At 48.3% G+C, this 23,246-nt stretch overlaps 1 protein-coding gene and 2 long non-coding RNA genes across 10 annotated transcripts in view; 1 reads left to right on the top strand and 2 right to left on the bottom strand.

Moving 5' to 3' along the window:
• Window positions 1–20,016, bottom strand: part of LOC128406777 (uncharacterized) — a 34,316-nt gene extending 14,300 nt beyond the window's left edge. For 3 of the 4 annotated variants that reach the window (XR_008328621.1, XR_008328622.1, XR_008328623.1), the window contains exons 1-3: window positions 19,876–20,016; window positions 16,966–17,043; window positions 14,787–14,992 (exon numbers count right to left, since the gene is read on the bottom strand). This is a non-coding gene — a long non-coding RNA (uncharacterized LOC128406777). Of the gene's footprint in view, window positions 1–14,786; window positions 14,993–16,965; window positions 17,093–19,875 lie in introns of all 4 variants that reach the window. The other variant, XR_008328624.1, reaches the window with a different exon arrangement.
• On the bottom strand, window positions 4,668–10,225 carry LOC128406779 (uncharacterized). Its single transcript, XR_008328626.1, has 2 exons — window positions 9,279–10,225; window positions 4,668–5,188 (listed from the first exon to the last, which is right to left on the bottom strand). It is a non-coding gene; the product is annotated as an uncharacterized LOC128406779 (long non-coding RNA).
• Window positions 20,017–20,059: 43 nt separating the features above from the next.
• Window positions 20,060–23,246, top strand: part of FUBP3 (far upstream element binding protein 3) — a 63,481-nt gene continuing 60,294 nt past the window's right edge. For 2 of the 5 annotated variants that reach the window (XM_053374449.1, XM_053374448.1), the window contains exon 1: window positions 20,392–20,510. In XM_053374449.1, coding sequence (XP_053230424.1) covers window positions 20,421–20,510 — 90 coding nt within the window. In that variant the 5' untranslated portion in view covers window positions 20,392–20,420. Of the gene's footprint in view, window positions 20,290–20,391; window positions 20,511–22,793; window positions 22,892–23,246 lie in introns of those variants that run through there. The other 3 variants (XM_053374453.1, XM_053374451.1, XM_053374452.1) reach the window with 3 other exon arrangements.

Below are 23,246 nucleotides of genomic sequence, written 5' to 3'. Positions count from 1 at the left end.
CTTTAAAAATCCAAAAACAGCCTCAACCAATTTCATGTTTCTCAAAACAAAAGCAGCGCAGGATTCAAATGACTGCAGTGGCTTTCTTTTCTGGGGGAAGCAGCAGCAGCAGCAACCCTTCCTCCAGCACACAGAGGTGAGGTGAGGTGAGTGCTGCCTGCTGTCCCTTATCATCTCTCCGGTGCCTGCTAAGGAGAGGTTTCCAAGCGGACCCTGCAGCCAGCAGTGAAGACTGGGAGGACACTACCAGAGGGCTGGGGGCAACTTTCAAGCAGCCTCTGCCTCCCCTGGTGCACCACCACCACCAATAACATAGAACTCCTTGCACTTTGCTATAGGGAGAGGTGTGTGTGTAGGAGGGGGCAACAACCCCCCCACTAACTGTCTCGCCAGGTCAAGCCTCCTCCTCTTCCTCCTCTGCTGACAGGTTGTGGGTGTTCGTGAGTGTGCCAGGAGCTGGTGTGTAGGAGAAGCTCTCATTGGGCACATGCACAGACATGCGCGTGCAGCCAGCCAACCTGCACCCTCCACTACCTGATCTTCCCCACACCAGAAGCCTGAGGCTCCACCTCCTTTGGCATCCAGCACCAGGAAAAGCCCCCCTGGGCTCTTCCAGCGCTATGCCTGGCAGGGCAGCCCCTCCCCACCAGTTTGCAGCTCAAAAGATCTCCCCCCCTTTTGGGAATATGGCAACCCTAACTTTTCCCATCACGATTCCCACAGTACCTCAACAATTGTCTTGTCTTGAAAATTCACTCAAACTTTGAAGAGTCTCCCATCAGATTGGACAATGTGAGAAACCCCAGCTGGTGTGGTTGGCAAAATGGGAAGTGAGGTCATTTCATAATTCCCTGTATCCCTATTCCATTATCTAGGGAGCAACTAGAGACTGTTTCCACAATCCGCCCCCCCCATATATTTTCAGTTTTTCTCCCACTCACACACATATGCCCCATGCACACATTCTGACATATATTACAGGCACTTATGCATCATGGGATATCAATCTCCCATTCTGAGAGTACTAAACCACCCCATGAATTGTGACAGAGAGGTATGAGGGGCCCCTCCCCCCCTGCTTAACACACCAATGACATATGAATTTCCACTTTTGTTAAGCGATGGTTAACGGCTACCGAGATGTCTCCTTTCCTCCTCACTTCCTCCTGTCATGGCCAGGTGAATAAATTTTGCTGCCTGAGGTGAAAAACAAGATGGCTGCCATTTCAGTTACAGGAGCTGACAGGACTGGTACTGGCTCAAACCCTGCAAGTGTTCTTATTTTCCAGGGACTTCCCTGATTTATAGAAGCCATCTCAGTTTCTTATTTGATCCTGAACTGTCCCAGTTTTCCTTAGGACATCCCTATTTTCATGGAGAAATGTTGGAGGGTATGGAGTTATCCATCTCCTGTACAGTGGTACGTACCTTCATTCTCAAATGGCTTAGTTGTCAAACAAATTGGCTCCCGAATGCCACAAACCCGGAAGTAAGTGTTGCAGTTTGCGAACGTTTTTTGGAAGCCGAACGTCCGACACAGCTTCCACTTGAGTTCAGGAAGCTCCTGCAGCCAATTGGAACATTGGTTTTCAAATGATTTTGGGAATCGAACGGACTCCCGGAACAGATTAAGTTCGAGAAACAAGGTACCACTGCATAGGGAAGTTTTTTAAAATGTTTAATATTTTATTGTGCTTTTATATATGTTGGAAGCAGCTCAGAGTGGCTGGGGCAACCCAGTAAGATGTGTGGGGTATAAATAGTAAAGTTATCACTATGGAAAGGGACATCCCTATTTTCATGGCTGAAATGTTGGAGGGTATGCTGACTGAGTGTTGTTATAACACTGCTCTCTTCCACACCTGAGGGCAGTAGGTTGGCTTAGAGGGCACAGGCCTGGCAGTGTGGTGCACACAGCCTACAACTACAGCGTATTTCTGCCACACCACACACACACTTCTCAGGGCTTGTTGCTTCAGGCAGCTGCTTCATTCAGCCCACTATTAATATCTATATCTGTCTTGTCTCCATAAGAATAGAAGAAGGGCCCTGCTTGATCAGGCCAGTGACCCATCTAGACTAGCATCCTGTTCTCACAGTGGCAACCAGATGCCCAACAGGAAGCTTAAAAGTAGGACATGAGTGGAACGGCATTCTCCCCACTTGCAATTCTTAGCAACTGGTATTCAGAAGCATTACTGTCTCCTACGATGGAGGCAGAACATAAAGAAGAGCCTGGCTGCTCGATCAGGCAAAAGACCCATCTATCTGAGCATCCTGCTGCCTCTGGGAAGACTGCATGAAGGACCTGAGTGCAACAGCACTCTCCTCCCCATTTGCTAATCCCAGCAACTGGTATTCAGAGGTAAAAATTATCCCCAACAATAGAGGTAGAACATAAGAAGAACACTGCTGGATCAGGCCAGTGGTCTTTCTAGCCCAATATTTGGTTCTCACAGTAGCCGATTAGATGCTTCAATGGGAAGCCTGCAAACTGGAATTAATTGCAACAGCACTACTCCTCCCCACTTGTGATTCCCAGAAAATGGTATTTAGAGGTTTGCTGCTTCCAACAGTGGAGGGAAAACAAAGCCATCTGTGTCACAGGGGGCCACTAACAGTGGCTCCCCAGAAGTCCTCAGGGGTTGGGCAGGGACAAAAGGGGTCAGGTGGTCCCTGAGGTATCCTGGAACCAAGTTGTTAAGGGGCTTGTACCTGTTAATACAAGAACCTTGTACCTGACTTGGTAGCCTATACAAGCTCTTGTGGATGGGGTCCTGATTATGGAGTCCTTCCTAGTCCCAAGCGACCATTTTAACAGCGAGCTTCTGTTTTCCCCACTGAGGAAGGTTGTGAAGATCTCATCTGAGGACTGCTGGAAGATTCTTACAAGGTCCGCTGACCTTTCCCCACCCCAAGGCCATGTGGGCCATCTGCCATTCCGCTCAACACTAAACCAAAAGCCAGAAATGGCAGTTTCTGATTTTGCAAACAAGCAGAAGGTGTCCTGGGATTTCAGAGAGAGCCCTCAAAAGCCAGCCTCATGCGGCTTTATTTTATAGAGGTATTGATTAAAATAAACTAGGGAGACACGTTACATCTTTCCTCAAGGGTCAAGAGTTCAACCACCCAGCTGGTTTTTTACCCCGCCAGCCATGTTTTCAGAAACACTTGATGGCCTTCAGCGTTGGATTGAGGTTTCCCTCCCTCTCGCCTCCATCCCCTCAGAGAAGCTCAGGTCAGTCGATGGAAGGTAGGGGAAAGAGGCCCGTGAAGCCTGAGACCACTCTGAGAGGCAAAGTGCTTTAGCCGTGGGGAAAGGGTTTCTTTAAAAAAGAAAAAAGAAAATAATAAACCAAATCAATGAAGGTCTACTGTGACATGTTGACCCCTAAGCTACATAGCACTAATAACATGGTTTTTAAGGTGTGGCAGTAAATCCTGTGTGGTGAGTTGAGCTCTCTAAGGTTGCGGGGGGGGGGGGAGTTTTAATAATGCAGCAGATGGCCTAGGATAAGGAAACAGGGGAGCAGAGACTCATGACATTAACTTTTACAAAGATAGCTTTGCAGAAATCATGATGGACACGCCTAGCTTAAGCCCTGAGGCAAAAGCAGTATGGCAAGGCAGAGAGGCCTCTTGCTCTCCCTCTCCCTCTCTGAGTAGAAAGCCTCAGTAATGTCAAAGCAGCTGGTTTTGCCCTATAGAGGCCTGTGTCAGCCTACAGTAGAGGCAGAGCTTTTTATCTTTGATTGCAGGAGGCTCAAACCCCAATGCAATGGGCTCTGACAGGGAGGGTTCTGAACGAGAGCTGGAATGGAAAATTCAGACCCGTTTAAATTTCAACAATATGTTAACAAGATGTGAGTGAGACATATCATGTGTCGACTTGTTTTCTGAAGATTCCACCTAAACATTAGGAAGAACTTCCTGACAGTAAGAGCTGTTCGACAGTGGAATTTGCTGCCAAGGAGTGTGGTGGAGTCTCCTTCTTTGGAGGTCTTTAAGCAGAGGCTTGACAACTATATGTCAGGAGTGCTCTGATGGTGTTTCCTGCTTGGCAGGGGGTTGGACTCGTTGGCCCTTGTGGTCTCTTCCAACTCTATGATTCTATGATTCTATGATTTGTGGAATGTGATTGTGAAGCAAGCTTTTTTTAAATAAAAACTTGTTAAGAACACAAGAATGTGCGAGATCAGGCCAAAGGGGGCCCGACTAGCCCAGCATACTGTTTGCACAATGACCAGCTGAATGGCCTAATAGAAGTCTCACAAGCAGACCCTGCACTCTCCCCTCTAGCAATTCTAAGCAATGGCACACTGAGGTGAAGTTTTCAATTTCATTTCTCATTTTTCCAATTTTAAATTTGGTTTTCAGCATTTCTACATCAACTTGCATTTTCTTTTTCTTTTTACGAAAGGTCCACATGAAGTGGTTAGAGTGTCAGACTAGGGTTCAAATCACCACTAGCCCATGTAGCTTGCTTGGGCCATTCAATGCCTCTCAACCTAACCTGCCTCATGGGGTTAAATGAGGAAGAGGAGAGCTATGTATGCCACCCTGAGCTCCTTATGAGAAAAAGGTGGGTTATAAATACAACAGATAAGTAGATAAGAAATAATATTGTTCAACATTTTCAATGCAAATTTCTGCCAACCTACAAATCCTTCTATTTCATTGGTGTATTTTAATTTTTAAAAAATGTATATAATGCATATAACGCTTGATTGTCGACAGAACTTTTAAGTGGTTTACAAACTGCAATTTCCCCTAATAGACACATTTTTCCAAAGCCATTTTGCCCTGAAATAAAGCATTTTCATGTTATTTTCATGGCAGGGGGGATTAATTTTTATGGGCACTTTGCCCAGTATATACATTTTTAAAAACACATTATTTGGCAGGAAAACCACACTGCAAAATTCAGAGAAGTGCAAATTTCATAGGATGCCTGAGTTTTGGTCCTTGTTGACATCCGTCTGTCTTGGATGCTCAAGATGTTAACCAAAATGAAGGCAATTGAGAAGTGGAGGGGAAACAAATGTTCTGAGCCCTTTATCACAGACAGAAGGGAGTTCTTCATTGTGAAGCATACACCGTGAATACGTGGTTCTTCTGGATGCTCTCCTTGCCAGAAAAAGGTGTAGTATATCTCTCTGAGGCAGCCATTTGAAGTGAGTCTGGTCTCCTGTAGAGTGGCAACATCAATGATGAGCATTCTCAGTTCATGGTCAATGATGGCCATCTTCCATGAATCATTGACCTGCAATAGGTCGGTGGACAAGCCAGAACACATGGTTCTGACATTCTAGCTAGATAGGCACAAGACAGTTTCTTTCTTTCTTTTTTTGCCTGAAGCAGTTCAGTACACTTGTTTAGTGATAAAGCACCCACTGAAGCAAGTGGACTATGACAGGTCAACACTTTATTTACTGGATACTGTCCAGCTAAAGGTGGGCAGCAACTGACCAGTGAGACATAATCTCTCCCACCGATGAAGGCAACTTGTAAAACTGGTACCTTCTGCCAATCAGGTTGAACTTACAACTTTCTGCTAGATCTAGCAGCAGCTTTTGATACCATTGATCATGGTATCCTTCTGGAGCTTCTAGAGGAGTTGGGAGCAAGGGGCATTGTTATGCAGTAGTTCTGCTCCTTACTCCTGGGCTATGTCTAGAAAGTAATGCTGGAGGATGAGTGTTCAGAGCCCTGGGCTCTCACCTGTGGGGTACCTCGGAGCTCTGTCCTCTCCCCCATGCTTTTCAACATCTATATGAAGCTGCTGGGAGAGATCATCAGGGAGTTGGGGATGGGTGTTAACCAGTATGCGGGTGATACCCAGCTCTACCTTTCTTTTAAATTGGAACCAGTGGAGGCAGTGATTGTCCTGTGTGAGTGTCTGGAGGTGGGTGGAGGATGGATGGTGGCTAACAGATTGATGGTGGCTAACGCCTAAACCTTTCTATCCCAGTGAAATCACTGAGATCATCTGCAGGAAGGTAGTTGGTCATTCATTTAACAAGAAACTGAGCCTTTCAGGTCATCAGCCCAGTCCTGCAGAATACTCTGCCAGTAGGATTCAGTGTGTGTCTTCTGTATCAGCTTTTAAACACCTGCTGAAAACTTTTCTATTTTGCTAGGCCTATTGTGCAGTTTTATGTTTTATTGCTGCAAACTGCTTTGATTTTTTTAATTACATCCCTTAACAAGTTAGGTAAAGGTAAAGGTAAAGCTACCCCTGCCTGTATGGGCCAGTCGTGTCCGACTCTAGGGTTGTGCGCTCATCTCGCTCAAGAGGCCGGGAGCCGGCGCCGTCCGAAGACACTTCCGGGTCACGTGGCCAGCGTGACGAAGCTGCAGCTGGCGAGCCAGCACCAGCGCCGCACACGGAAACGCCGTTTACCTTCCCACTATAAAGCGGTACCTATTTATCTACTTGCACTTAAGGGTGCTTTCGAACTGCTAGGTGGGCAGGAGCTGGGACCGAACGATGGGAGCTCACCCCGCCGCGGGGATTCGAACCGCTGACCTACTGATCGGCAAGTCCTAGGCGCTGAGGTTTTACCCACAGCACCACCCGCGTCCCCCTTAACAAGTTAGATGTTTCTAAACACATACACCTCTTCCCATCCTCTGTCAAAATAAGCAAGATACAGTTCAAGGACATATCCCAGTAGAGAAAAACGATTGAGGAGGGTGCAAAGGAAGGGTGATGAAGGGTGTGGCCTGGGGAGAATTTCAAGGGCCAGATAGCAAGCCCTGGAGGGTTGTTTTGGGGCCCCAGACCTGAGGTTCTCCACTCGCCCTTTAAAATAATTACTGCTGTCCTGATACAGAACCTATAGAGATCAGTTAAAATAACAAAGCAGAATGTGGCATTTTAACAAATCAACCCACAACACTCATTGTCTCAAATCTCAAATGGATTTAAAGAGAGAGTGTGTGTTAATAGATATTGGTACCAGTTTCATCTCTAGGGAGGAAGTAGCTGCATTTCATCTCTTGGTCTTGACCCTTTACTACGCTCTTTATAACTCTCTGACTCCAAGGGGCTTCCTGCATTTTCAGGGAAGGAGGAGTTAAACACATTGAACACCAAGAAAAATCAAAGTATTATAGGTTTGCAGTTGGAGTGTCCATCTGTCAGTGTCAGAAGTAAAAAAAATCCTGAAGTCCCCAGGCCTGATTGTAAATGAGAAGGCTGCTTCATTAGAACTCTCCATTCGGAGAGGCCATTCAGAATATATGCCAACTGTCTGAAAATCTATCTATCTTCTGGTCTCTTAGAATAACTTAAATATAGATGCTATTACCACCTGTCTCTGTCTCCTCCTCCTGCTCTGAACCAGGGATGGGGAACCTGTGGACCTCCAAAGTTTTTGTACTACAACTGCCAGCATCCCTGATCATCAGCTATGCTGGCTGAAGCTAATGGAAATTGGAGTCCATCCACATCTGGAGGGCCAGTTTCCTTAGCACTGACTTAGCAGATGGTACAAAGTCCTCTGGAATCATCCAGGCTTGGTATATACAGCAAGACTGTGTCCTTCCTGTTGCCTCTGGCAGATAAGCAGAGATAAATGTTGTGCTTGCCAGATTTCAGGCTCCTGGTTTTAATCTGTCCAAGTTGCTCAGAATACCTTGGTACCTCCTAGGTATGGATTCAGGTGTTCCTGCCTATGGCCCAGCCCTATTCCTTGCACTTACCACCTGCTAAGTTTGGATGTGAGGACAAAGTGGACACAAAAACTGCAACCAGGACCAGCCCAAGACATTTGGGCACCTGAGGTGGAACCCGAAATGGTCCCACCACTTCCTACCAGGGGATAAGGTGAGGAAAGATCTACATCAGGAACAACTGGGGAAGGAAGACTGACATTGGGATCTGCCGTTCTGGTAGATCCTGCTGCCTGAGGCAGTTGTCTCACCTGGCCTCATGGGTGGGCTGGCCCTGAATGGAATGACTCCCCTTGTGAAAAACTACTGCAGCTATCCTCCTTTTTACATCAGTGAAGTAATATCACTTTTCTCTTTCTCTGGACTCCGTCTGCTTCATTGCACTCATTCTGCTAACATTCGTCACCCCCATATGCAACCATATCTGTCTGTCTGTCTGTTATATATACAAACACACACTACATATCCACTGCACACTTCTCTCTAGCACTCCCTGCTGGGTGTGGAGGGGCCGTGAGGCCGCCACGGCTCAGCGTTTCCAAAGCTGTTCCCTGCTGAGCCTCGTTCTTTTTGCTCCCCTCCCCTGCCAGTAATCAAAACAAACACTTCTGAAGATAAAACGAGTTGCAGCGGGTGCTCAAAATAAATAACTAATTTCTCCCTGCATGATCTCAAGGAGCAGGAGAGGCGTGAATAGCGAGGCCCAGTGTTGGTCCGAGCAGAACCCCCCGGAGTGGTAATTCGAAGGATGACAAACATGAGGCAAAGGAAAATGCCGAAAAATGGCTACTCCCCGTGGCCCTTTTGCAAAGGAGCTATTGCAGGGTTTGGAAATAACGAAGCCGTCGATGGGGAGAGGGGATATTTTCTCATTGAGGCTGAGTGAAGTGCCAAACAGGCTACTATTACGGCAGCTTTAAGAGGTGTACGAAAGAAGAGAAAATGGAGTGGTGGGGAAAGGGGGGCAGTGAAAAGAGAGGTGGGGAAAATGAAAATGAGAGGTGGGGTGACTGTGCAAAAAGAGTGAGTGAATTTGAGAGAGGGGATGGGGGGGAGAAGGCGCAGTGGGAATATTTACCTGAGAAAAATTGGCCTTCACATTATTTATTTCATTTTATTTCCACAACTCATTGGTCCCCCCCTACCACTCGCCTCCAAATTTTCGTAATTTCTTGAAATTTCTTAAACCTTTATATGAGAACACATTTAAGGTGTGTGTGCGTGCGCACACCCCCCTCCCTGATAACCATGAGGGGATGGAGAGGGGGGGGGGAACCAAACACCCCAAAACAAAAGAGAATGTAAAGAAAACAAAATATCTACAGTTGTTGAGATGAGAGAGAGAGAGGGAGAGAGAGAGAAATGAAGGAAGGAAGAGTGAGAGAAAATAAAGGCCAGCATCCATAATTTTCTCTGTGGGGCTTTGAGGTAATTGAGCCATTTGGATAAAAATAAGGCAGCAGGCCCCTTAGGTAAAAGGAGCTTTGCAATCCAAGGAGGTTCGAATTATGTGTCTTGTATCACTTTGAATCCCCCTCACCCCCTAGCGCTACGCCGAACCACTTTCCTCTTTTCTTCTTATGTGTATTTTTTTTAAGTACCCTGTCAAAATGTCCTTAGATGAGTACAGAATTTCAGCTGTCACAACTAATTTTGATTCTCCTGAATGCTTGTGTGTGTGTGTGTGTGTGTGTTGAGAAAGGGGTGTGTGTGTCTGTATGCGGAAGCTCTTGTAAGGAGAAGAGTGTTGTTGAATCAAGATTTCTTTTCTTGTCATATATATATATATATATATATATATATATATATATATATATATGAATGAGAGAAAAAAGATTTACATCAAAAATTTGTTTCTGGGGAGTGTTTAAGGACTGTAATTTCCTCCTCTTTCAATTACCATTTGATGCTGTCTGATTCCCTCAGCTCCCCCCCCCCACCCGAGCTTCATTTTGCCGCTGTTTTTCTTTCCTCACAAAAACGCCGTCAATCTTTCTGTCAGCTTTAAGCTGTCAGCTGCCTAGCTGATCCATTTCAAAAACACCACAGGCCCTGGGGTTGTCAAGAGTGCCCAAATGCCAGATCATTTTCCTTCCTGATCTTGACGTAATTTTACGGCACACTTGCCTTACAACAGAGTTTCTTGGGGAAGGTGACATGGAAAGCGGCTATGGTTCCTGCTTCAAGTTTCCTGCCTGGTGCACATTTGCCCCTCTATATATCTCAACATGTGTTGCCAACAGCTGTAGCTCTCTTTTTGACATCACATTTACCTCACAAAACAACAAAGGTAACTTGAAGGTGTCTGGTTGCAGCTAGTAGCACATATTATCTACACTACAGATATACAGCTTAACTGTCATGGCTTCCCCCTGCAAAAAATCCTGAGGCCTACTGTTCAGTGAAGGTACTAAGAATTATGTTTTAGGTCTGTACAAACTCACTCCACTCAGACTTCAGGGCCAGCAAAAAGGGAATGTTTTTTAATTGAGGCCTGGTATGGAACACAGGAATTTGCCTTCTATTGAGTCAGGCCAGCCCCACACTGCTCAAAAAAGCAGCCGACCTCCTCTCCCTCAGCTGTAGGGCGGCTGAGGGGGATGTGGCGGGTGGACGCAAGCCCCACACTGCTGTTTTGGGTAGCGCGGAGCCTGCAGGTGCCCCAGCCACTGCGTCATTCCCAGAAGAGATGCGTAGCTTGGGCACACTGCAAGCCCCATGGTAAGTGCTGCCCCCTGGGTGATTGGTGCCCAGTGTACCCCCTGCCCCCTAGCTACGCCTCTGTTCTGCCCACTCTCCAGCAGCCACTATGAGCTGCCAAAGGGAGGAGGCTGGCAGCGGTGGCCATGGAGAGGCTCTGCCAGCTCATCCTCCTCCTGAGCTCGGCAGTGGCGGTTATGGAGGGGGAAAGTGGGACATTCCCGGATCCAAACAGAAGCTGGGAACGCTTCTGTGAATCCCGGATGTCCCACAAAAACTGGGGTGGTTGGAGGGTATGAGCTGTGTTGTTACGTATGTTGTACATATTTGGGTGTTTACTAGTTAATGAAATACCTGTTCTAAATTACTACATTGAATCTAGGACATGGGTAGGCAAACTAAGGCCCAGGGGCCAGATCTGGCCCAATCACCTAAATCTGGTCCGTGGGCCAGAGAGACCCTTCTTCTCTGCAGCAAGGCCTTTCCTTAACCTCTCTTCAAGTTATTTTCTACAAACCAGAGTCCCCTCCTTTTCCTCCTGCTCCCACCCGCTCTGCCTTTAGTCCCATAGGAGAAGCCAATGAAAACAGCACGGTGATGGACTAGAGAAAATATAGTTGTTAAATGTTCAGAAAAAGGCAGAAGCCCAAGGCAGTACAGTGGTACCTCGGGTTACATACACTTCAGGTTACATACGCTTCAGGTTTCAGACTCCGCTAACCCAGAAATATTACCTCGGGTTAAGAACCTTGCTTCAGGATGAGAACAGAAATCGTGCGGCGGTGGTGCAGTGGCAGCAGGAGGCCCCATTAGCTAAAGTGGTGCTTCAGGTTAAGAACAGTTTTAGGTTAAGAACAGACCTCCAGAACGAATTAAGTTCTTAACCTGAGGTATCACTGTATAAGTACCTCAACTAAGTTTATTCAACATTTGTCAGTGACAACAGCTCACTCATAGGAACACAAGAGCCAAACTGACTGGACAACACAATAATAATTCCAAGCATGTTGACAGTTGACAGTTGAAAGAGAATGCGCTTACTTACCATTAGAACGTTCGTCTACCAACGCTTCTACGATTGATTAGAACGCGCCTTGTAACATAAAATGTGTTGAACCCAATACATAACATTCCTCCCCCCCAACTTCCTAACAAAAGGAACAAACATAGTCATCAAGGTGTGCCGGCCTTTTCCGCTCCCGCTGTGACTGTCAGGGTTCCTGTGCTCGAGTGGGTGACCCAGGAGGTTCCTCCAGTACCCAGGAGGTGGGTGACCCACGAGGTTCCTCTGGTACCCGCAGTCTGAGTGGGGCGGTCAGCAAGGCCGGCTCGGAAGGGGTCACTGCTGATGGATCCACCGAGGATTCCGGCCTGAAGTCGCCCTGCTGGGATAACTCAGTCACTGGCAACCCGTCTGGTTCCCACCCTGGCCTGGGCACAGAATCTCCTGAAGTACCCATTTCTCTGTCCTCTGTTTTCCACTCGAAGTTCCGTGCCCTGGCTCTGATCTGGTCAAGGTGTCTCTTCCAAACCAGTCCCTCCTCCAACCCTACATCGTAGGAAACCGGACCTGTACAGAGGGCAATGATACCAGGAACCCAACTGTGTCTGGGCCCATAGTTTTGGACGTACACAGTGTCCCCCGGGGAGAACCCTCTTCGAGCCCCCCACACCACAGTGGATGGTCATTGCTCAAGAGCCCAGTCGGGCTCCCCATAAGCAACTCCGCTGGGCTCCGGCCAGTCACTGCACTTGGGGTGATATGTTGGGCCAATAAGAACTCCACTAACTGGAGAGTCCAGTCTCTATGCACTATGTGCCTAAGTGCATCTTTGGTAGTATGGACCATGCATTCAGCTTGACCGTTAGTGGCTGGGTGAAAAGGAGCAGAACGAATGTGGCGGATTCCATTCTTGGTTACAAATTCTTTAAATTCCGCCGAAGTAAAAGCAGTCCCATTATCACTCACCAGTGTTTCTGGCAAGCCGTGTGTCGCAAATAGCTTCCTGAGCGCATTTATAGTCACTCTAGGGGACATGGTTGAGGTCAGCACCACCTCGAGCCACCTGGACTGAGAATTGACCACTATTAGGAAGTGTTGGCCCTGAAAAGGCCCCACGAAATCCACGTGCACCTGAGACCATGGGGACTGTGTCGACTCCCAGAACTATTGGTGCCTTGGGTGGATCCAGCCAGGAGACCTGGCAGGGCTCGCAACGTTTCATCCAGCCCTCTATCTCTGCATCTATGCCTGGCCACCATACATAGCTATGGACCAATGCCTTTATCCAGGCGATCCCCAGGTGAGACACATGCAGCCCTTCTAAGACTTTTTTCCTTAACGGGGGGGGGGGGGACTATGACACGGCTACCCCATAACACGCATCCTCGGTGAGTAGACAGCTTGTCTTTGTGGGCTGTGTAGCATGAAAATTCTGGACCTGGCTTCCCAGGTCACCCCCTCCCCACCTAGTCCGAGACGCGGGACAACAGCCTATCTTTCGTGGTTGCGGCAGCAATGTTGGGTTTAAGCGCAAACGGGACTCTACGGGCCTTGACCTGAATGGGTTGTACAGTGCAGTTGAGCAGTCGGGAAATCTGGGGTCCGTTGTACAGGCCCAGGGTTCCATTGAAGACTGCTCGAAACTCCTGGCAGATTGATTCGAAATCTGCCCCTGGGGAAATCTGATTAAACCCTGAAATAACTAAGCCTAATAGCCCGAACCATGCTAGGCTTAGAAGGCTAGTGAATGGGCCTTCAGTTATGATGAGGTGCAAATTCTTTGTGTACTTCTTAAACTGGACCTTGAAGGTGCCCACCCCCTTTAGCTCAATTCTTTTTCTGTGGAAATCCTGCAGCACTATGGGGGCCGGAGAGGAGGACTGCCGTTAGCGCAAAGCTCTTTCAGAGTCTTAGCAGATATTATGGAATAGGATGAGCCGGTATCCAACTCTATAGTGCACGGGGTTCCCTCTATCTTGAGTTGTACCCTAAGCTTATTGGACCCCAGAGACGGAAGTTGAAGTACCCTGGCTGGAGAGGTGGACTGTAACTCCTCCTCTATGTAGGCCTCATGGACACATTGCTTGGGTCATGCTGCGGAGGTCTTGGAGCGGCAGACTCGACCAATGTGCCCAGTCTTCCCACAACGGCGACATGTGGCGTCCCAAAACCTGCATGTCCGACGCTCGTGGTTTTCTCTGCAGCTGATGCAGGTCCCTCGAGGTGTGTCAGATGAACGCTGGTTCAATGATGCACTCGTAGCTTGGGAGCGGTGGTGTCAGTTGGATCGGTCCAAAGCTCAGTGGACATCCTCATTGTGGGGACCTACGGAAGACGACCAGTCTTGCTGGATGCAGTGAGTTCTCCTTTCGGTACGTAGGCTGCAGGCCGCCTCATGGGCGCTATCCTTCCCAAAGTCTGTGGCCATATTCATTGCTTCCATCATCGTGATGTCGTCTTTTGCCAGCAGCTTGCTGAGGAGACGGCTGTCTCGCATGCCACTGATGAACCTTTCAAGAAGTCGTTCCTCGATGTTAGCGAATTGACTATACATCGCAATCACCCGGAGCGCTATGATATATTCACTCGCTGACTCTTGCGCTTGTTGCTGTATGTACAAAGTCATAGTGGTGGTGGTTCTTAGTTGGCTGAGGCGCGAGGTGTCTTGTCATAGCCTGTGTCAGCTCATCGAAGGTGCATGCCTCTATGTCCCTGGGTGCCACCAGACCTTCCAGTAGAGTGATGGCAGAACTTCCCAGCACCATCAGTAGCACATCCACCTTGTCTGCCTCCCTAGTGAAGCCTTGTAGTCGGACGCAGCTCCTTATTTGGCAGAGCCACTGCGGCCATTCTGCAGGTTGGCTCATATTGAAGTCCGGTGGCGGCTGACTATGACTGGTAGCTATCCTCAGACCTGGAGCAGTCACTTGTGTGATTGTGGGTGGTTGCGAAGAAGTGGCAGGCGTGGTCTCGTTTCCGGGACTATTTGCCGAGTCCAACGTGGTGGTGAGGTCGCGCTTACTGCGAGGCAGCAGGCGGTGGTGCTGCGGTGCGGTCTTGGGCCTCTGGCAGCCGGTGGGAGCTCATCAACACCCCATCCTTGTTGCCAATGTTAAATGTTCGGAAAAAGTCAGAAGCCCAAGGCAGTATAAGTTCCTCAACTAAGTTTATTCAACATTTGTTAGTGACAACAGCTCACTCATAGGAACACAAGAACCAAACTGACTGGACAACACGATAATAATACCAAGCATAAACTGACCATTGACAGTTGACAGTTGAAAGAGCATGCACTTACTTGCCATTAGAACATTTGTCTACCAACGCTTCTGTGATTGGTTAGAACACGCCTTGTAACATAAAATGGGTTAAACCCAATACATAACAATAGTAAAGAGAGACATACCCTTTTTCTTCAATCATGGAACTCAAGGTGATGTATGTGTAGTTCCCAGATAGTCTTCTATTCAGATTTTGATCAGACCCAGACCTGCTTAACTTCAGCAAGATGCTGGTCTCATGTGCCTTCAAGACCATAACCCAGGACTTTTTACAGGGCAGTCTGTTATTCCAAAGTGTTCTCCATTTGAAGGCCACCTGGTGCAAGTTCAGCTTAAACATAAGAAAAGAGATCAGAGTCCTTGAAATATACGTTTATCAGTAGCGAGCACCTGGACAGGTCACCTGGTCACATTCTTCCCCATTACAGGGAAATGTATTTATCTTTACATTATAGTATTTGTTTCTAATTTGCAACTATAGATCTAAATGAGTGCATAATTTTTTAGTGCAGATTTGTTTTCCTCTTTCAGGGGTGATGCACTTCTTTTATGGGGGACAATGGATAAATGGCCACCATGATTTCAGCCCTATATATAAGGCTATGGATAAGAAATGTGTCATAAATAAATCAAAATAAATATATAAACATATTTTATTGGCATCCATCTGTCTCGAGAGACAACGAAGTGCACCTCTGGGTTGAAGTCAAACAGCTGTGTTAGCAGCACTGAAGTGAGCTCCCAGGAGTGCAAACCTGGGAAGTGTGTACAGAGGTCCTGGGCTGCCCAGACAGTGGTCCCCTCTCAGCCTTGATGCTGTGACCCAAAGGAAAGCACAGCAACACCCTTGGCAGCAGCTTGGCTGCAGGAGTTACCGGAAGGAGGCACACAAGGCGCCATTCTAGAGGTTCAACTGTCTTAGGGACTCCATTCCATATTTGTGTAGGGTTTACTCCATAGCCTTTACTTCTCCTGAAGAATCCCATAAGGCAGCAGAGGATCAGAGTTTTCCTTCTAGATGGAAACCTTTCCCTAGTTTAGCCAACCAATCAAAGACGTTCCTGGGGTGTGACCGCTGTCCCATGCTGACAGCTTCTAGGAGCTACAGGTGAGAGCTGAGTGCAGGGTGGGCCAAAGGGGGACAACCCCAGAAGGAATATGACATGTCCCCCACCAGAGATTCTACCCCTCCCCTAACACGCCATACACTCCACATAAACTTTTTGAACATGTATATAATATATACATTTATTACAAACATATATAACACATGTAATAAATATGTATTTTTATAACTATTTTTATTGATTTTACAAAAAACAAACAATATAGCAAAATGAATGGGAATGCGCAGTGATCAATTCCCACAAAAAGTATGTATCAAAACATGGGCACATCTGTACATTTAAAGCCTATTTAAAGGACACTGCTTCCCCTCCAAAGAATCCTAAGAACTTTAATTTGCTAAGAGTACTTGAATTTTTTCTCTGCAATGAGTAAAGTGGTTCCCAAGATTTTGTGGGGGAAGCTCATGAAATGTGCTTTAAACTATGGTTACCAGATGTCCCCGTTTCCCGGGGACAGTCCCCGGATTTACAAATCTGTCCCTGGACAAAATCTATCCCTGGAATGTCCTTGGATTTCATTTAACGTCCCTGGATTTATATTTTAAGTGTTGTAGATTTATCAGTAGGGAATGGATGTTGCGTGATTAGTTCAACGGCACAAGACACATCATATAGGGACTTCTGGTGAGGCAAAATGGTGGATGCCAGAGCAGCAAGCAGCTCCTGAAGCCAGCCAGAGCCAACTGTGCTACCAGGCTGGCTCTGGGCTGCTGAGACTGCTGCTGCCGCCGCCACTGCCAAGGGGGATCTGGGGACACCTGCTGCGTCAACTGGGGGAACAGCTACCCCCGCCCTGTGACCCAAAATGAGCCGGGAGTGAGAGCCCAGCAATGCTCCGGGGATGACACAGGGAGAAGGAGGAGAGGAGGAGAAGCAAGAGAGAGGAAGAGGAAGGAGGGGAGCCCCGACCTTGCTGCACCAACTGAGGACAAGAAGTAGGAGAGCACCAGGAGGGCAAGGACATGTGGCCAAGCCCAGGCCCGATCTGAGCCTCCTCCACTGTGGCTAGCGCTCCAAGAGAGCAGGTCAGGGCCTAGAGGAAGGCTGTGCGACAGAGGAGACCACAAAAGAAAAGATATTACTTCTTAATTTTTTAAAAAATAACTTTTTTAAAAAATCCTCTTTTTTTGTTAAAAAAATGTCCCTGGATTCGTTGAAAAAAATCTGGTAACCTTACTTTAAACCCAGGGCTTTTTTCAGTCAGAACTTGCCAGAACTCAGTTCTGGCACCTCTCAGGTAGGTGACATTGCCAATCTAAGAGAACAAGGGAGGCATTCATGGTGAGTTCCAGCACCATTTTTTTCTAGAAAAAGAGCACAGTTTAAATGTATAGTGTAGATATGTTCAAAGTCTTTGACGAGACCTTGAAAAGTCTCTATGAACTTGGTGGTTTTTATCCATGTTCATTCATCTTTGCATAAGAAATAAAACTTAACCAGACTGCATAGAATTTGTCTGTGGCTTCAATTTTCTAGTGTGCACAACATTGGCATGTTAGTTGATCCATTAGTACCAAATCCCAGAGCTATCAATGCCAATTATCATCAAATGAGTGCTCATAGCTATCGTAAAGGTAAAGGTACCCCTGCCCATACGGGCCAGTCGTGTCTGACTCTAGGGTTGCGTGCTCATCTCGCTCTAGAGGCCGTGAGCCGGCGCCGTCCGTAGACACTTCCGGGTCACGTGGCCAGTGTGACGAAGCTGAAGCTGGCGAGCCAGCACCAGCGCAGCACACGGAAACGCCATTTACCTTCCCGCTATAAAGTGGTCCCTATTTATCTACTTGCACTTAAGAGTGTTTTCGAACTGCTAGGTGGGCAGGAGCTGGGACCGAACGACGGGAGCTCACCCGCCGCGGGGATTCGAACCGCCAACCATACAATCGGCAAGTCCTAGGCACTGAGGTTTTACCCACAGCACCACCCGCGTCCCCCGTAGGGTTGCCATATTTCAAAAAAGTGACACAAAAGTTGTTTAGCCCTTTTTTTTTTGCCCAAAGTTGTTGAGCTTTTGAGCTATTTTTAATGAAATTTGCCAAAAACAACACTTCCGACATGGGCTGCCATAGGTCTGGAATTTTCCAGACATTTAAGCGATTTCCATGTGGACACTGTTTACAAGGGCCGAATACGAGCTATGTCAGGGGAGTTCTGGATATATGGCAACCCTTACTCCTTAGTGCAATCATCAGAGGGTAGTTAGAACTTTAGGGCCCAAATCCTGATTGTAATAGTAAAAAATAGAGATGGGGGGCCCCCTGCAATTTAGCAGAGTGGCCTGATTGGTTATCTGCAGTGGAGGCTGGTCCATTGGGGTGAATGGAGCACTGCACTGCCAACCTGTCTACCCTAAGCCAGCTCCCAACCAGTTGCTTTCTTTTTTTACATCTCATCCAGGGGTGGACCGGCCTATCGGCTTCCACCTCCTTAGTCTCAGTGTTGCTCACTAGGAAGGAGGATGTGGACCAAACTAGAATTAGTTGGCTCCTCCCTCTCATTGGCTCTGGCTCCACCTACTGTTTGGGCTCCCTGTTTTCCACCCTAGCAGTTGAAATAGGCACCAACCTCCACTATTTATCTGACATGCTTTGTGGAAGACACAGGGCTTTTTTTCAGGCAGAGCTCACCGGAGCTTAACTCCAGCACCTCTCAGGTTGACGCCATTGCCATTCTAAGAGAACAAGGAAGGAGTTCATGGCGACTGCTGGCATCTCTTTTTCTAGAAAAATAGCACTGAAAAGACCTGTAGGAAAAAACGTTGAACTAATGGGCAACTCCATGAATGTTGGAAGACTGACGCAATGATGGCCACCAACCTAGATAAGTTTCCAGTACGTTTCTGAGAACAATTCAAAGGGTTGGTGTTGACCTTTAAAGCCCTAAATGACTTTGTCCCTGTAATCCTGAGGGAGCATCTCCAGCCCCAGTATTCAGACCCATGGGCCTAGTTGGGGGTGGCAGGGGGAGCTGGCTGGCAAGGATGTTATTTATATATGTTTGTTAGAAGGGAAAACCCCATTGAAAAGTGGCAGGGTGAGGCACCTAAGTGAATCATCACACACGAAGGGGGGGGGGCCCAGAACTCCATTCAGTGGAATGAGCAGGAGGGTCACCTTGCCACCTTTTGAAATACAGGCAGACCCCGCCCCCCACCATTTCTTTCGGTTGATTGGGGAGGAATGTTTGTGGCTAGAGCATGGGTAGGCAAACTAAGGCCCGGGACTGGATCCGGACCAATCGCCTTCTAAATCCGGCCCGTGGACAATCCAGGAATCAGCGTGTTTTTACATGAGTAGAATGTGTCCTTTTATTTAAAATGCAACTCTGGGTTACAGTGGTACCTCGGGTTACATACTTAATTTGTTCCGGAGGTCCACCACTTTAGCTAATGGGGCCTCCTGCTGCCGCCACGCCGCCAGAGCACAATTTCTGTTCTCATCCTGAAGCAAAGTTCTTAACCCGAGGTAATATTTCTGGGTTAGCAGAGTCTGTAACCTGAAGTGTATGTAAACCGAGGTACCACTGTATTTGTGGGGCATAGAGAATTTGTTCATTCCCCCCCCAATATAGTCCAGCCCCCCACAAGGTCTGAGGGGAGAGTGGACTGGCCCCCTGCTGAAAAAGTTTGCTGACCCCTGGACTAGAGTGTTGGACCTTGGGAGACCACGGTAAATTTGTGTAAATAAACCCATATATCCTTAAACACTAGTATTCACCATTCCTGCTTCCAAGGAAACTGAACATGGCATAAGCACCTGGAACCCTTGGAATTTTGCGCAGCTGAGTGACTTGGGCAGCACGCAACAATATTGTTCTTCTCGTTGTTGTTTAAATTATCTGAATATAAAATGTTAAATCAAAAGTTGCAACAAGTCTGAGCCCTGCACCTGGCATAAACATTATTATTTAAATTATACAAATATAAAATGTGACTCCAAAGTTGGAGTTCTGCAGGTTGCAATCATCATCATCATCATCAAAATACAAAAGGTGACTGAAAGCGCTGCAACAGGCCTGAGTCCTGCAGTTGCCCTGAATCATGCAAACAGAAACGTGGTGAACGTTAAAACTAGATTAAAAAACAAACCCGCAGCAGGTGTGCTTTTGATCACCGCAAATATGCACAGTACATATTGTATTACCCTTTAAGGCTCCTCCCCGTCCCGTCTCCTCCTCTCCTAGGCTCCTCCCATCTGGGCCTTTCCTGAGGAGCCACGCGGAGCCCGCCCCTGGCCACGTGATCCCCCTCCTCCCACCCGCCTCCCCCGGAAGCAGAGGTTCACTCGGCTAGCGCCGCGCCTCTTTCCCGGCCTGTCTCTCCTCTCCCTGGCTGCCCCTCCCTCCTTCTACTTCCTGTCTCCAGCGGAAGCGAGGGGCGGGATTTCCCTTTCCGGGTACGGGTCCCCAGGCGGAGAGAGAAAGAGGGAGAGGGAGAAGGGGGGGAGGGAGAGGAAGGCGAAGCGAGATTGAGCCCCCGGGCGCTGGACGGAGGAGAGGCTGAGTGAGTGAGCGGCCGGCAGGAGCGGCCGGGCGGGGGGAGGCCCAGGAGGAAGGAGGAGGCCCAGGAGGAAGGAGGAGGCCGAGGCGGCGGCGGGAGGAGACCTGGGCCGAGGCGGCGGCGGCGCGCGCGTCATGGCGGAGCTGGCTCTGGGGCCGAGCGCGGCACCCGCGGGGGCGGGGAAGAGCGAGGGCTTCGTCGACGCGCTGCACCGCGTCCGCCAGGTAAGAGCGGGTGGGTGGGGGCGAAGGCCGCATGGCAGACGGCGAGGAGGGCCCGGCCTGGCCCCTCGCCACCCCGCGCGCCTCGGCCTTGGCAGCAGGAGGAGGCAGCATATGGAGAAGTGGGGAAGGGTAGCCCCTCGGGCCTCCTCCTGGGGTGTGTGGGAGGAAGGGAGGCCGGCGCGGGGAGGCGTTTCTGGTCCTTTCCAGGGGTCTGCCCCGAACTGTATCCCATCCAGGGGCCATAGCGTGGCGCGCGAGACAACTTCCCGAGTTCTCTGGCGTGGGTCGAACTCAGTGTTGCCTGCACTGGCAGGCAGAGGCTGTCCAGCGTTTCAGGCGGATTGGTGTGTGTGTGTTGGGGGAAAACTCGACGGTCCTGTGTAAAGGAAACGTTCCTAGCACTGAACTGTGGCCGCTTTTCCCAAACGAGGCAGACTGCGTTGCCCACACTGGCAGGCAGTGGCTCTTAAGGGCTTTCAGGCAGGGACCTTTCACAATCCCACCTGGAGATGTGAGCATGGGGGAATGGACTTGGAGCCACCAAGCCACAATTCTGTCTCTTAAAGAGGAAGGCAAGATTCTAGTCCTTGTGGTTCTCAATAAAGGGATGAGTTAAGTGGGTGCATGAGAAAGCTGTCTTATACCTAGTAAGAACGTTGTCCTGTTTAGCTTAGTGGGCTGGGATGGGGTAGGCTAAGCCAGGGCAGGAGGAGGAGTAGGCATATGGAAGGTGGGCCCACCACAACTCCTCCTGGGAGAAGGGATTCCATTGTGGGAAAGGGTGTGTGTCAAGTGTGGAGAGACATTTTCCCACATGGGACACAATGAGGCATAATGTAAGTTGGAATATTGGAGTCTGTTTATCTCAGTGTTGTTTACACTGATAGGCAGCAGCTTTCAGCAGTTTTTGGCAGGTGGTCTTTTCCCAGCTGTGGCTGGAGATGCTCCTGAAGATTGAACCTGGGGCCTTCTGCATGCAACAGAGTTACAACCATTCCCCATAATATAGGAACACAGGAAGCTGCCTTACACTAAGATAGAGCCTAGGACTTGCTGATCAGAAGGTCGGTGGTTCGAATCCCTGCAACGGGGTGAGCTCCCATTGCTCGGTCCCTGCTCCTGCCAACCTAGCAGTTCGAAAGCATGTCAAAATGCAAGTAGATAAATAGGTACCGCTCTGGCGGGAATGTAAATGGCATTTCCTTTCGCTGCTCTGGTTCACCAGAAGCTGGCCACATGACCCGGAAGCTGTACAATGGCTCCCTCGGCCAATAAAGCAAGATGAATGCTGCAACCCCAGAGTTGGTCACGACTGGACCTGATGGTCAGGGGTCCCTTTACCTTTACCTTTAGCTCATTGTTGGATAGCGTTGTCTGCACTGACAGGCAGTAGCTCTCCAGGATTTCAGGCAGGGAGCAATTCCAAGCCCTACCTGGAGATGCTGCAGGGAATTGAACCTGGGACTGTTAAACATATGTTTAAACACTGTGCTGTGTCCTTACCCCTAAAAATGAACTAAGATTCCAGTCCTCATGGTTCTGAAATAAAAGCTGATTTGAATAGGGACTTACAGAGCTGCCTTATACTGAATCAGACTGTTGGTCCATCAAGCTCAGAAGGCTGGTCTGGGGCAGGCCTGGACGAGGCATATGGGAGAAGGCAGAGGTCACCTGTCATGCACTGGGAGACCAGTGTGGGAAAGGGCGACATATATTAATGCTGTGTGTCAGGTGTAGAGAAGCCTTTTCAGCTTGTGACCAAACTGCATAGGAATAGGGTCATGGTTTTAAAACTAGGAACATAGGAAGATATGTCTTATATTGAGTCAGAGTATTGTGATCTGTCTTAACTCGCTAATGCCTACACTGACTGGTAGAGGCTCTCCGGGGTTTCAGGCAGGGGAGAGTTTGCAGCCCCAACTGGAGATGCTGCTTTGGTTGAGCCTGGAGTCTTGTGCATGCATACTCTGTCACTGAGTCATGGTCCCTTCCTCTAAAAAGAGTTAGACCCTTGGTCCGTCTAGCTCAGTATTGTCACAGTGACTGGCAGCAATTCCCCAGGATGTTGGGCAGGGAGTATTTCTCAGTCCTACTTGGAGATGTTGAGGATTGAACCTGGGACCTTTAAAGCACGTGCTTTAATGATGAACTTTAGGGGCCCTTCCCCTAAAGTTACAGCAAGGTTCCAGTCCTCAGGGTTTTGAATTAAATAGGGAGCTGCCTTGTACTGAGTCAGACTTTTGGGGTTTATCTAGCCCTGTATTTTCTACACACACTAGCTGCAGCTCTCCAGGTTTTCAAGTTAATCCAAGAAGAGCCCAGCTGTGGGTCTCTTTGACCTAGGATGTTATAGCCTGCCTAAGTGGCCTTCGGCACCTGAGGTGTGTTTTGGGTGCTCACCCCGTTACTGTGATTGTAATTTTGTTTACAATTTAATTGTTTTTAATTCTAGTTTTTAAATTGTTTGAACCAATCCTGGGACCTGCTGGTGAAGGATTGGTAGTAAGTTTAACTACAATTTATTGATAATAATACTTGAAGCAGACTCGTTGAAATCAGTCAACTTCAAGCTACTCATGCCAAATAATTTTCAGTGCGTCTAACCCTGAGTATAATTAATGTTGGCCACACATACCCATGCTAGAAATTCACCAGGTGCATTTTGCAACTGGTGCAGGTCCAATTGTGACTATGTGGGAATCTTTGGATGTCAGGTTGGTAACTGACATTTCCATC

Source organism: Podarcis raffonei, chromosome Z (genome assembly GCF_027172205.1).
Source record: "Podarcis raffonei isolate rPodRaf1 chromosome Z, rPodRaf1.pri, whole genome shotgun sequence".
Lineage (NCBI taxonomy): Eukaryota > Metazoa > Chordata > Lepidosauria > Squamata > Lacertidae > Podarcis > Podarcis raffonei.
The sequence above is the reverse complement of the archived record's forward strand: the minus strand, read 5'-3'. Positions and strand labels throughout refer to the sequence as shown.